Below are 14,388 nucleotides of genomic sequence, written 5' to 3' on the forward strand. Positions count from 1 at the left end.
AATAAACTGGCTCATGTCCCTGTAGACAACAACACCGAAACCCTTTCTGCTGCATGATCTGGGGATGTTAGCTGGCCAATGGAGCTGACCCTTAATCACCCACGGAAATCTCACCACACCCACTTCTTGCCATGCCAGTGTTCAATAAAGCCAAAGCTAACAGGCCTGGGCCTGGCCAGGCACCCTGTACCCTTCTTGGAATAAGGTGTTCTCCTCTTGCCATCCTGTAGGATTATGTGCCTGCCCAGTCTAGTGCCAAACCTTACTGTGTGGCTTCTTCTACCACCCTCTCTGGGCAACAGCTGGAAATAGGGAACTTTGGTGCACCTGGCAGGCCTCTAGCAACCTTGGCCCTACCTGAGACAACCCCGGTGCTGCTACTTTCTCACTGTTGTTAGCATGGGGCTTACCCTGACTCCCTGAGCTCCTCCTGCCTTGGCTTCCCAAATGGCCAGGACTATAGGTGCCCGCCAGCAAAAATAACTGCTCTGATCTCAGGGCAAAGAAGCTGCTCAGAAAAGCCAGTGGCTCACACCCACAATCCTGGCTTGTGATTTTGAGGCCATCCTGAGGGTCCTGTACTCTGGGAGGGTAGTTCCTTCCCCCAAGGTCACACATCTGGAAACTGGCAGGACTAAAGTCCTGGCATCTGGGCTTCCAGGGCTTGCCTCGGTGTATTGCTTCAAACCCAGTGGAACTGGAGTTTTTGCAGCCCCGGGATACGGAGAGTTTACCTTTATGTACCCGAGGAATGAACAAAAGGGGTGGGGGGCTAAAGTTTACCCCAGAAGTCTAGCCTCATAACAGACACAGGCCTGGACCCCCGCAGCTCTCCCCACTTTCCACTTAAGTCTCCAACCCTCTTCCCCCCCATAAGAAATGTCGGGAAGGAGTATTCTGGGCGCTAGCATCCCGCTATGGAGAAAGATGCCTGGTTTATTCGGTGAAGTGTAAACTCACTTGTGGGGATTTGGGGGGGGGGGGAGTCACAAGGCCTCCAAACTCCACCTCTTTCCTCTGCCCTGCTGTGAAGGGGGGGGGGAGAGCAACCCGCCTCGTGACAGGGGGCTGGCCCTGCCCGCCCTAGCCCTGAGGAGGGGGCGGGGCAGGGGGAGCCCTATAATTGGACGAGTCTCGGATCCAGGGCCCTGCTCAACCCCCAGAGGCTAAGGACTTGTTTCTGAAGGAGCTGGTAAGACACGCTGGGCTGGGGACTCACCCAGGGGCCTTGGGACGATGTAGGCTGGGGACCTTGGGATCTCCAGGCGTCTAGGAAACGGGCAAGAATTGGAAAAGCAGAAAGCACGATAGAAACACTTGGGGACAAACTAAGGACATGAGGTGACTAGCCTTTGCCCGAGTCAGGACAGATGGAGGAGCTGGAGGGGCCACCTCCTGGAGTATGTTGCGCGGCATCCAGCACAACCAGAAGGTGGGACCATCCTTCCGCGAAAGAGCTGGGAAAGTGCCTTAGACTGCGTTTATATAAACACCTCCTGGTTTCCATCGCAGTCCCCAAGTAACCTGGGATGGCCTCAAACTGACGATCCCCATGCCTCAGTGTCCCGAGTTCTGGGGTTATGTGAGGGCACCACCTCGCCGGGCTAGAGGATGATTAAGTGCGCGGTAAATTAGCACCAAAACGGAAAGCAGAGCTTAGCCGGGAAGGCAGAACGAGGGATGTAAAATGGACTGCCCGCTGTGTCCCGGTGAGGTGGAATTTGAACCGTAGGAAAGGGAGCTGGAATTTTTGGCAGCGGATCTACCCCAGGGATGCCGATAGCTAACACCGGAGGGGGAGTACTTAGACCTTTGGGAACTGCGGGAGCTCTCTTTGGGAAATGTTTGTGATTGGCTGAGCTCTCAGATCTGAGAAGGGAGGTAGGGTGGGGCTTTCTGGGTGGGCGGAATACCCCCCTAGCTTTTCAAAGACAATTTCTCTCTCCCCCAGACTGGCCACTCACAATCGGGAAGATGAAGGCTCTGTGGGCCGTGCTGGTGGTCACATTGCTGGCAGGTACGGGAACAAGGGTTCACTGGTGCCTCTTCCTCGGCTCCTCTCTTGACTCCTTTCTAGCCTTAGGTCTCCAACACTGGCGCTGGCGGGCTGGGACTGGGGCAGTTCTGAGGCCTCTCTGAGATTCAATATTCCGAAGCACAGCTGTGTGATTTCCTTGATTTCCCCTATCTGTAAAATAAGAGGATTGATTTGCCATATAGCTCTGGGAATAAAGGTGCTGCCACCAAGCCTGAAGACCTGTCATCTCCAGGACCAATATGGTGGAAGGAGAAAGCCAATTCCCTCTAGCTGTCTTCTGACCTCCAAGGGACACGCGTGCGTGCGCGCGCACACACACGCACAAATAAAAAGTTAAAATATGTAATATATATCATATATTTGCTTTTAAAAGGGAGGTATATATTTTCTAATTCCACACCTGCCTGGTCTCTGCTCTGTACTTCTGGGACACCAGGACAATGCATGCTTGTAGTAATGAAACAGACTCCACCCCCTTCGGACCCACTGTTCCTTCAAAGAAACCCAAGGGCACTGTAGGTCCTGATCCAGCCTTGAAATTACTCTGCACAGGATGCCTGGCCGAAGGAGAGCCGGAGCTGGAGCCGGAGGTGACCGATCAGCTGGGATGGCAGACCAACCAACCCTGGGAGCAGGCCCTGGGCCGCTTCTGGGATTATCTGCGCTGGGTGCAGACACTGTCTGACCAGGTCCAGGAAGAGCTGCAGACTTCACAGGTCACTCAGGAACTGACGTGAGTGCCCAGCCCTATACCTTTACCCTCTGCACCCACTGAACATCCTCCAGGCCCCGGGGTGTCTGACTCTCTGGGCACCTACCCACTTCTTGTTTTTTGTGTGTAACCCAGGCTAGCCTTGAACTCTCTATATTTCTGCCTTATTAGCCTTCTGGGTGCTGGTATTTTTTTGGGGGGGGGGTCTTTTTGAGACAGGGTTTCTCTGTGTAACAGCTCTGGCTGTCCCGGAACTCACTCGAACACTCGAAAGAACTCAAACTCACAGAGATCCACCTGCCACTGCGTCCTGAGTGCTAGGATTAAAGATGTGCGCCACCCAGCGGTTTTTGGTTTAAAACAAGAGTCCCAATCAAGCTGGCTTCAAAGGCTCAACACACCCTTCTTAGTTTCTTGCCCACCTCACCCCTGTCTTTGGGGCCCTTCTATCTTGGTCCTCATCTTTCTTGTGTGTTTCCTCTGGGCCTGCAGGGTACTGATTGAGGACACCATGACGGAACTGAAGGCTTACAAAAAGGAGCTGGAGGAACAGATGGGCCCAATGGCAGAGGAGACACGAGCCAGGCTGGCCAAAGAGGTGCAGGCAGCACAGTCTCGGCTCGGTGCAGACATGGAGGATCTACGCAACCGACTGGGGCTATACCGCAACGAGGTGCAGACCATGCTGGGCCAGAGCACAGAGGAGCTGCGGGCCCGCCTCACCACGCACCTGCGCAAGTTGCGCAAGCGCTTGATGCGGGATGCGGAGGATCTGCAGAAGCGCCTGGCGGTGTACAAGGCCGGGGCACGCGAGGGCGCGGAGCGTGGCGTGGGCGCCATCCGTGAGCGCCTGGGGCCATTAGTGGAGCAGGGTCGCCAGCGCACAGCCAATCTAGGCGCTGGAGCAGCCCAGCCCCTGCGCGAACGCGCCCAGGCTTTGGGTGCCCGCATCCGAGGGCGGCTGGAGGAGGTGGGCAACCAGGCCCGTGACCGCCTGGAAGAGGTGCGTGAGCAGATGGAGGAGGTGCGTGCTAAAGTGGAGGAGCAGGCCCAGCAGATGCGCCTGCAAGCCGAGATCTTCCAGGCCCGCCTTAAGGGCTGGTTCGAGCCGCTGGTGGAAGACATGCAGCGCCAGTGGGCAAACCTCATGGAGAAGATACAGGCCTCCGTGGCTACCAACCCCATCCCACCCTCCTCAGTGCCCCAGGAGAGTTAATGAGTATCCCTCTCCTATCCACTGCGGCAACACCCACGGCCAGCAGGTGGCCCTGTCCCCAGTACCGCTTTGGCCCCCTGGTGGCCCTTGCTTAATAAAGATTCTCCAAGCATCTGCTGGGTCTCTGCGAGTGAATGATTCTACACAGCTTACAGCTCCAGTCTCAATTTATCTTCTCTCCCGCACATTAGCCACACATTCCCTGACACTGTCACTGCCCTGCAGGGTAGGGGAGGCTATGTTCTTTTGTTTCACCTATAGTTTGGCTTCTTCAGGTTCTGCAGCAAAAGAGTAAGCCTTGAACCTAGCAACTTTAAGAGCTGGTACTCTACCATTGGGCCACACCCATAGCCCCTCAGTGGGGGGATTCTGGGCAGGGGCTCTACCACTGAGCCACACCCCAGCCCCTCACTGGGGGATTCTAGGCAGGGGCTCTACCACTGGGCCACACCCCAGCTGTCACTGGGGGATTCTAGGCAGGGGCTCTACCACTGGGCCACACCCCCAGCCCCTTATTGGGAAATTCTAGGCAGGATCTCTAATACTTGTCTATATTACTACCCTTCTTTTTATTTTGGGATAGGATCTCAACTGAGATTCCTTGACCTCCAGCCCTGGAAGGCCTTGAATATTTGAATCTTTGTCCTCAGCCTCTGCGGGAACTAAGAAAACAGGTGTGCACCACCCTATCTCTGCTGAGCTACTTTTCCCAACTTAAACATCTGCTGGGCTGTGTTTACTCATCTGCCGGCCTCCTCCATCCCTCCTCCGCTGTAGTCTTATCTGATTCCTCCTCCTGGCTTTGTCTCCTCTCTGTTCACTCTCAGGGCTTCCTTTTCTGCTTCCTGTTTTCCTGAGCCTCTGTTATCTCACCTCCTGCAGTTTCTTTTGCTCTGGGTCTTTGGTTGATCCATTTTCTTCTAACAGTGTAGCTCTTGGAGTCTCTGCCTTTCTCCTGCACTCTGAAGATAGCTAGGTCTCTGCTTCCTCTGGGTCAGGCTTTGGGCAGCCCCAAGCCCACCCTTTCTCCCCCACTTCTGCTACTTGTCTTTCCCAGAAAGCCTATGGGGATACAAAGACGTTTTCTCTGTCTGTTCTGATTGGGAGCTGGCACTTCGAGGGGTCAGGGTGGAAGCTGGAGAGCCCCTGGCTGGCTTTCCCTCCCACCCCCTCAGTTCTCAGGAACATAGCAAGGCTCCCACCAACAGGGGCAGGCCAGGGCTTGAGCTGTTTGTCTCTTGGGTCAGACCATGGTTTCAGTCCCCCACTGCCTCTGGCACAGCCTGAGCCTGGAGCTCTTCCTGGCACCAAATTGAGCATTATCTGGAGGCAGGCACCACTCCCACAGATGATTCATGGGACCCAGGGAGAAGAAGGGTCAGTGGGCTGAGTGGCAGGGCTCAGGACAGCCACACGTCATGCCTAGGGGCTAGGAACACACTCTCAGAGCCTCCAATATCTAGATGAGGGGAGACCATATCAGGCATGGGTCCCACTAAAGACCTGAATTGTTTTGGTGTTATTTGAGCCAGGTTGGCTTTGAATGATGAATCTGCTTGCCTAAGCCCCAAATGCTGGAAAGGCTGGAACTGCAGGTTTGTGCCACCAGATCAAGCTTAGAGCTCGATTTTGAGTTCTAAAGAGAGATTTTGTTTTTGTTCATTTGAAACAAGGCCTCAATACACCCACCCAGAGCTATCTCCACGTAGCCAAGGATGACCTTGAACCCCTGGTCTTCCTGCCTAGATAGACTTGCACTATCACCCCCAGCTGTAGGTAGTGCTACGGATGACATCCGGGCTTTCCTTCCATGCCAGGCAAGTGTTCAACCAGCTGAGCCGTGGCCTCCTCAGCCCTTTTCGTTGTTGTTGTTTTTGAATCAGGATCTCCTCCTGTAGCCCAGGCTGGCCTAAACTCAATCTATAACCAAGACTGTCCTTGAACTCCATATCTTCCTGCTTCCGCACCCCAAGTGAGGGGTTTACAGGAATGTACCACCAGGAGCAGAGAGCTGTAAGCAAAGGCGGAGACCTGGTCGTACCAGAGGTGAGGCAGGGATCATAGAAAGACATTACAGAAGAAGGTTTGTAAGGGGAGCCATGGAGTGCTGGTTGACCTTACTAAAAATCAGAGTGTCATCTTCAAGTGTGAGAATCAGCATTGAAGCCGAGCAGAGGTGGTACATGCAACTTGGGAGGCAGAGGCAGGTGGATCTCTGAGTTTGAGGCCAGTGTGGTCTACACAGTGAGTTTCAGGACAGCAGGGTTACACAGCAAAACTCTGTCTCACAAAAAAAAAAAGAAAAAGAAAGAAAAGAAAAGAAAAAGAAAAAAGAAAGAAAGAAAGAAAGAAGAAAAATACCAGAGTTGAATGGCTAGTAGTTTAATGACCTCAGCTGTGCTTCCATGACCCACCTGTGGCACAGGAGGCCCTGTTGCCAGGGAGAGGATGAAAATGGAAGCTCCGGGGTGGAGCAGGGGGAATCTGTTACATTATTCAGATGGGTGCTTGAGCATTGAGCAGTGTTCAGTTCAGGAAGCAAAAGGGTCAGGCCTGGCGCCCACATGGACAAGAAGCTGTGAGCTGGCCCCAGAGATGTTGCAACCCAGCCAGGGTCTAGTCTGTTCCTCCCCTTTCACAACCATCCCCTGTTGAGCCCCCTCCCTGGAACTGACACGTGGGTTGCAGGGGCAATGGGCCAGCCAACCTAGAGTGTGAGGCCCATAGCCACCAGCTGCCAGGGGGTCACTAGCGGTCAATGACATCTCTGAGGGAGGGAAAGGCCTTGGACTCCAGCCTCAGGGAAAGGATGTGGTGGAGGAAGGGGGCAGGGAGGCCGGTCTGGGGCCTGGAGGGGCCTGAGAGGCCCAAGGAGAGATAATAGTGTCTTACAGGCAGGGAGGGGGTGGTTGGTGTCAGTTGGGGGGGAGGGATGTGCAGCTTTGCAAACTGAGAGGCTCTGCAGTTTTGACTCACTGAAGTGGCATCTCCTAAAGAAGGCAGATTAGGGCGTGACAAGATCTTAGAGGGCATCAGAGGAGGTCTAGGGTGCCCAGATGCAAAGGCGTTGGAGGTGAAGGGAGGTAGGGGCTAGCTCCCAGCATCCTGACAGAGTCTGCACTAAGGCTTGTGGTCAAGGAAAGGGCAGAGCAGAGCTGACCGGAGGATGCAGTGAGAGCTCGGGGTGGGATCTGGGAGTACGGGCAGATGGGGGGAGTTGTTTCTAAGGTGAGACAGCCTCAGAGAGCAGGTGAGACCAATGTAATTCCTGAGTGGGAGTGAGGATGCTAACCAGTGACAAGTCTTAGGCCTAAATGATGGGCTTGGTAGGGGCCTGACTCCCAGTAGCCAACAGTATGGCAGAAAGAGGTGGGTGGGTTATGGTTGTGCATGCCTGTAATCTCAACACTCGCTAGAGAGGCAGAGGCAGGAGGATCACAAGTCCTAAGCCAGACAAAGAGACTATGTCAAAAAAAAAAAAAAAATAGGTGGGCACAAAGGCAAGAGGGAGGCTCAGGGGGAGGGCGATGAGCCTGCTCCGCCCCCTGACCCAACCTGTTAAACCCCAGTGCAAGATCCTCCCACCCCTGCGCTCCACCTAACAGATCTGACTTAGATCCAGGTTGGTGCGTGGGAAAGTGCTCCCCACTTCCTACAGCCAAGGGAGGGGGTGGTGGGATCATGATGGGGGTGGGAAGGTGTTAGTGATGTCCCCCCGTCTGCCTCCAGGGTGCCCCTCCAGCCACCATGAGGCTCTTCATCTCACTTCCTGTCCTGATTGTGGTCCTGGCCATGGCTTTGGAAGGTAAGAAATGGGCATGGAAGTGTGGAGCTGGTTGTGGGCCCAGGGACGAGACTTAGAGGACCCTGGCGAGTGCTCTTTGGTGCTTTTCTTTGTCCCCCTTCCGCTACGGCCCTTGGATGGTCTGCCACCCCACCTGCCAGATAGCTTATTTTTCTGTCAAAGTGGTACTGCGGGAGGCTAGTCTATCCAAAAGAGCCCTAGCTACAGCCGCTGGGATTGGCTGATCTTCCTAAAAGAGGTGGAGTGTAGATGGTGGCGGTGGACAGTGAAGTAACACACTAATGAGCATCGTCCTGAGTCTGGTGGGTCACTCCGATACCCTCCCCCATGCTAACGGGTTTGCTTACAACCCTCTCATTGCAGGCCCAGCCCCAGCCCAGGCGACCCCTGACTTGTCCAGCACATTTGAGAACTTACCAGATAAGCTGAAGGAGTTTGGGAACACTTTGGAAGACAAGGCCCGGGCAGCCATTGAACACATCAAACAGAAGGAATTTCTGACCAAGACCCGGTTAGGCCCTTTCACGGCAGGGCGGGTTCTGAGGGTGTCTGTGTAAAAAGTCCTAGTGGACAATCTGTCACTGCCACAGTGGGGAAACTGAGCACCAGAAAAGTGATTGACACTGTCCCTGAGGTCACAGAGCTAGGTCTCAAGGTGCTTGGAGTCTGGGGAGCAGGCTGTGAAACTCCTAGCCACCTGGTAGAGGGGTTTCTGGGAGGTAGTGAAGGGCCCAAGCTTGGGGGCTAACAGACCACCTTAGACCCTGAACTCCCTTAGATCCTGAGATACCTATATGTTCTTGAGACAGGATAAGACCAGGAGTCTCGGGGACTGGAATAGAAAGAGAGGAGAGTTGGGATGGGGGTCATAGCTGGAGCTGTGCAGATCAGAGCCTTTCCAGTTCACAGTAGCCCAAAAGATAACTAAAGAAGGGAGATTAGGGGATGCTGGGCTAAGACCCAGGCCACTAACTGGGTGCTGGTGGCGCATACCTTTAATCCCAGCCTTCAGGAGGCAGAAGCAGTCAGATCTCTGTGAGTTCGAGGCCAGCCTGGTCTACAGAGCCAGTTTTAGCACAGCCAAGGCTACCCAAAGGAACCCTGTCTGAGGAGGAAGGGGACAGAAAAAAACAACCTAGCAACTTGGGAGGCTGAGGGAAGGCCTCAAAACAGAAACAAAAGAAAAAAAAGAGGGGGCGATTTTGAAAGGGAAATGAAAGCGACCTGCGAGGAGTCTGGTATGCTGTAAACAGGTTGGTTTAGCCAATTTCTGCTCATTTTGGCAAGTAGACAAACCATTCATTTAAAGTGAGGTCTGAGTTTGATTACCAATATCCAGCCAGGCAGGCCTAAACTTGGCAAGAAAGTTTCCTGTGTAGCGAAAGTGCAAAGGCCCTGAGGCAGGAAGATTTACAGACAAGAAAGACCTGCCTTTCAGACAAGGGGAGAATAACTTAGGCCAAGGAGGAAGGCAAGAAATAGGGTGGTGACAGCTTAGGCAAGCACGGGCCAGAGTAGGCGCGAAGCAAGAGATGGCATGCCTCATGGGGTGTGGTGGCACATGTTTTTAATCCCGACAAATGAAACAAACAAGATTTGGAAAAAAAAAAAAAAGCTAACTAAAGATAAGAAGATGGAGGGAGACTGAGGGAAGGCCATTCAGCATATAAAATGCCTGAAGTTGATACCCAGGCTCCGCATTTTAAAACAGTCTTGAGGTTCAGCAGCTAAGAGCACTTGCTGTCCCCAGCACCTACATCAGGTGGCTCACAACAGCCTGTAATTCCAGCTCCAGGGGCTACAATGCCGGCTCCTGGCCTCTGCAGGCACCCAAGCACACAAATTCACGTATAAAAGTAAAGCTTTAAAAACTGTATAAATGACCAGGTAGTGGTGGCATACCCCCCCCCTTTTTTTTTTTAATTTTTCGAGACAGGGTTTCTCAGTAGCTTTTGGTTCCTGTCCTGGAACTAGCTCTTGTAGTCCAGGCTGGCCTCGAACTCCCAGAGATCCGCTTGCCTCTGCCTCCCCAGTGCTGGGATTAAAGGCATGCGCCACCACCACCCGGCTTGGCATACCCCTTTAATCCCAGCACTTGGGAGGCATATTAGGAGGCAGAGACAGGTGGATCTCTGTGAGTTCAAGGCCAGCCTGGTCTACAGAGAGAGATCCAGGACAACCAGGGCTACAGAGAGAAACCTTGTCTTCAAAAACCAAAATCAAAACCAAGAAACAAAATAAAGTGTAAGTGAAGTAAGGTGGTGAATGCTCTTAACCTCTCTGTTGGAGAGGCAGGCAGATCCCTGGGGCTAGCTGGCCAGCCTAGATCAGGGAGATGCTATCTGAGGAAACCTGAAGGTATCCTTTGTCCTTTTTATACACCTGCTCACCAACTCTTACACTGGCGGGCTTTGAAAGAGGAAGTTCTTTGACTTTTGATTCCTTCCTGTCTTTTTTTTCCCCCTTCGGTTTTTTTAAGACAGGGTTTCTCTGTAGCTTTGGAGCCTGTCCTGGAACTGGCTCTTGTAGACCAGGCTGGCCTCGAACTCACAGAGATCTGCCTGCCTCTGCCTCCCGAGTGCTGGGATGCTGAGCTATGCTCCATCTGAGTGGGGAACTTGGTTCAGTTGGTAGAGTGCTTGCCTTGCATGCAGGAAGCCTAGGGTTTGGCCCCCAGCACCACAGAAAACCAGACATAAAAGTACATCCCAGTATCTGGGAGGTAGAGACAGGAGGGTCAGAAGTTCAAGGTCATCGTTAGCTACCTGTCAAGGTGGAGGCTAGCCTGGGCTACCTGAGACCCTTTCTGAAAACACATAGAGCTCTGGTCTATGTGAGAAAACAGACAGAGAAACTGACCACAGACAGTGTGGGTGGGGATTAAGGACAGGGACACTAAAGGAGTAGGAAGCAGGGCTCTGACCCCTTGGAGGACACAGTGAACAGTGACCCTGTCCTCATCTCTCTCTAAAGGACCTGGATTTCAGAGACATTCGGCAAAATGAAGGAGAAGATCAAAACCACATTTGCCTGAGCACCTGGTGGGCGGCCACCTAGTGCAGCAAGGACACCCACGTGATGTGGCAGGTCCCTCATCCTACACCAATAAAAAGACTACCATGAACAAATGCGCCCCGAAGTGCTTTGCGTGGGGGCGGAGCTGAGGGACGATACTGAGAATGTTTGCTTTGTGCGTTTATTTTTACGTGTATGGGTGTTTTACCTGCATGTGTGCATGTGCACCATGTATGTGCGGCGTTCACGGAAGCCAAAAGAGGGTGTGACTGCTCCTCAAACTGGAGAAGATTGTGAGCCGCCGCCGTGTGGGTGTTGGGAAGTGAACCCAGGTCCTCTGGAAGAGCAGCCAGTGCTCTTCACCGCTGAACCATCTCTCCAGCCCTGGCTCTGTCTCCATTGTTTTAACTTTGTGATTCCCCCAAAGAACCTTCTTTGAGAACCATATTCATGTCCTATGAGCATGGAGACTCAGAGAGGTAAGGTCATGCTGCCAGAAAGCAGGGAGCCGGACTGAATGCGTAGCCTGGCATGATCGCGGGCTTACACTCTTCTGCTTTGGTATGACCCAGGTAAGGCTGGGTCGCTTTTACTTCTACACAGAGTAGGTGCTCATTGAACTGTAAGTGGATAATGAAGAGAAATGGAAAACAGTAGCAGGGGCTGGGGAGGGCACAGAAGAGAGCCAGAAAGACAGATGCAGTACTCAGCTACCAGGTCTTAGTACTTGTATCCCCTCTTCCAGGAAGCCCTCCCCTACTCCAGGCCTGTTCTGCATTGCATCGCTGTCAATTCTAGCTGGGAACTGTTACCATGAGCCCCCAGTAACATGGCCAAGACTGTTGTTGCCAATACATCCATAGGCATTGTTCACCTAGAGCTGCTCACAGGGCCAACGATGAATAATATTTGGTCAAAGCAATGATTGCTTAATTTAAACACATCAGTTTTTGGCTTTGGGCTCTTTGTTTTGCTTTTGTTTGCTTTGTTTTTTTGAAAAGGGTTTACAAGACATGACTCAAGAAGGCTTTGTAGACCAGGCAGGCCTCACTAAACAGTGTCCTGCCTCAGCCTCCTGAGCCTCCTGAGTGTTGTATTGTAGATCTGTGCTAGGCCTGTTTTAACACACTGCATTCCCACAAAACCCAGAGCCTGACACATGCTAGGCAGGTGCTCTACCACTGAGCCACACCCCAGCCCCTCACTGGGGGATTCTAGGCAGGGGCTCTACCACTGAGCCACACCCTAAGTCACCTCACTGGGGGATTTCCTCTTTCCTTATCTCTTTCCTCCTTCTTTTTGAGACTGGGTCTTGCTATATACTTCCTACATAGACCGGGCTGTCCTGGTCCTCACAGAGATCCACCTTCCACTGCTCCCAAGTCCTGGGATTGCAGGCTTGTGCCACCATGCCTAGTTTTCTGCAATGCTAGAGAGGAAAATCAGGACTTGATGTGTACTAGGCAAGCATGCTACTAACTGAGCCACATTTCCTAGGCCCCCGAAAACCCTTTTACTCCAAACTTTCCTGCCACAGCCCCAAGCATGCAGCTGAAGAGGTTAGAACCTCCAAAAGAAGAGTAAAAAGAATGAGGGTTGAGGCCTCAATGGTAAAAGCAGGGATTATCGATCATGATGAGATCAGCGACCAAGGGACAGGAGAGTAGGACCTGGGAGGTTTTGCAAGAGGATCAGCGTCAGCTTGAGACCAGCCTGGCTACAATGCGACTCTATCTCAAAAGCCAAAAAGAGAACTAAAAGGAGAGTTTTTGTTTGCTGGCGTGCTTGGCAACTTGAAGGACAGCTTGGGTATCAGGGATGCTCTCGGTCCTCAGATTTGCACCGTCATGCCTCCAATTGTCCCATTCCCTTCACTGATTACTTTTCTTTCTCCTTGTTTGTTAGTTGCCCCTGATGTCCATCCTGGACGACCTTCAGTCTGTTCCTGTCCCCAGGATGAGCAAACATTGCAGGCACCAAACAGCAAACAGCCCACAGCCACCCTGTGTGCTGACTTTGGATTAAGGGCAGAGGACAGAGACCTTCCCCAGAGAGCCCCACTGCATGGAGAGAGGGTCAAGTGTTGTCCCAGCATGGTAAAATGGTGAAGGACAACTAGATTCAGTCCCCACTAACAACTACAGTCTCAGTTTCCACATATGTGAGAAAAGAATGCTGGATAGGAGCATGATTCGGTGGAAGAGCCCTTGCCTAGAATCCCCAGTGAGAGGTTGGGGTGTAGCTCAGTGGTAGAGCCCCTGCCTAGGCACAAAGCCCTGGGTTCAATTCTTAACTCTGGGGCGGGGGGGGGGAGATCTCTAACCTCTGGGAGGCACCAAAGCCACTCACTCTGGGCCTGTAGCACAGTGTGTGTAAGGAAGCATGTGCCAAATAAAGATGATCACACTCAGGATCCGTTGGTAGAGTTCTTGTTTAGCATACACTTGACCCTACATTCTATCCCTGTGGTGGTGCAGACCTATTACCCAAGCACTTGGAAGGCAGATACAGGATGATCACAGTTCCAGGCACCTAGGGCTACATCGGGAGAACCCTTATTCAAAAAAGTCAAAGTCTGGCCTGGTGCTGGTGGTACACACCTTTGATTCCAGTACTGTGGAGGTAGAGGCAGGTGGATTTCTGAGTACAAAACCAGCCTGGTCCACATAAGTGAATTTCAGATCAGCCAGAGCTACATACTGAGACCCTGTCTTTTAAAAAATTAAAATAAAAATTACTGGGTGGTGATAGCACACACCCTCAGTCCCAGCACTCGGAAGGCAGAGGCAGGAGGATCTCTGTGAGTTCCTGATCAGCCTGGTCTACAGAGCAAGTTCCAGAACATCCAGAGCTACACAGAGAAACCCTGTCTCTAAAAACAACAAACAAACAAATCAAAGTGTGATATGGTGACTTACAACTATCCTCCTGTCTCTGCTTTCTGAGTTCTGGGATTAAATGCCTGTGCCACTGTGCCTGGCTATCAAATCTGTTTTCTTTTTCAAAAATGAATAAATAGCAGGCCTTGGGAACTGACCTTCATAGCTGAAATATAAAAGTATTTGGGAAGTGCAAAAAGATGTCTTGTGGTCATGGTGGGCCCGAGAGCCCGTGCTGTCCGCCTCTGTGAGTGTTGATGGGACTGTCAAAATGTCAGACTCCGAGGGGCTTGTGTCTGAAATGGCAGTCGTTTCTGTTTACAACTTCCGCTCCAAGTGTATTTGTGAAGAGCCTGTTTGGGAGTCAGCACACACCCACAGTGACACTTAGGCACAGAACTGTCAGTCTATATTTTTAATAAACATTCTAATGAAAAATAAATAAATAAATAAAATAGCAACTGACTTAGTTACACTGTGATCACCCATCTCCTGACGCTCTGGCCTGTCTCAGGCCAGCCTACAAGCCAGATAATTAACCAATCACTTGTCGCTGTGAAGCAATCAGTCCACAGAGGTTAAGCAACCTGCACCAGGTCTCAGTGCTGAAAAGAGCTGGGGTTTGGCTATAGACAGCATACCCCTCCTGCTCTGGTGGGCAGCAGGGTCTTCCTATGTCACTCTAAATCAACCCAACAGTCCTCCCGCCTCAGCTTCTCCAGT

At 52.2% G+C, this 14,388-nt stretch overlaps 2 protein-coding genes across 2 annotated transcripts; both read left to right on the forward strand.

The window, feature by feature from the left end:
* Positions 1-1,092: 1,092 nt before the first annotated feature.
* On the forward strand, positions 1,093-4,080 carry Apoe (apolipoprotein E). The gene is made up of 4 exons (XM_050126342.1): positions 1,093-1,192; positions 1,952-2,017; positions 2,591-2,771; positions 3,243-4,080. The coding sequence occupies exons 2-4, from the start codon at positions 1,975-1,977 to the stop codon at positions 3,964-3,966; spliced, it is 948 nt and encodes a 315-aa protein (XP_049982299.1). The 5' UTR covers positions 1,093-1,192; positions 1,952-1,974; the 3' UTR covers positions 3,967-4,080.
* Positions 4,081-7,479: 3,399 nt separating this feature from the next.
* Apoc1 (apolipoprotein C1) lies at positions 7,480-10,899 on the forward strand. The gene is made up of 4 exons (XM_050126290.1): positions 7,480-7,588; positions 7,696-7,771; positions 8,135-8,282; positions 10,745-10,899. Exons 2-4 carry the CDS (start codon positions 7,714-7,716, stop codon positions 10,803-10,805), a joined length of 267 nt encoding a protein of 88 aa, XP_049982247.1. The 5' UTR covers positions 7,480-7,588; positions 7,696-7,713; the 3' UTR covers positions 10,806-10,899.
* Positions 10,900-14,388: the final 3,489 nt, after the last annotated feature.

The sequence above is a fragment of the Alexandromys fortis genome, unplaced genomic scaffold (assembly GCF_014885135.2).
Source record: "Alexandromys fortis isolate MF-2015 unplaced genomic scaffold, M_Fortis_MF-2015_v1.1 scaffold_240, whole genome shotgun sequence".
In the NCBI taxonomy this organism is placed as follows: domain Eukaryota; kingdom Metazoa; phylum Chordata; class Mammalia; order Rodentia; family Cricetidae; genus Alexandromys; species Alexandromys fortis.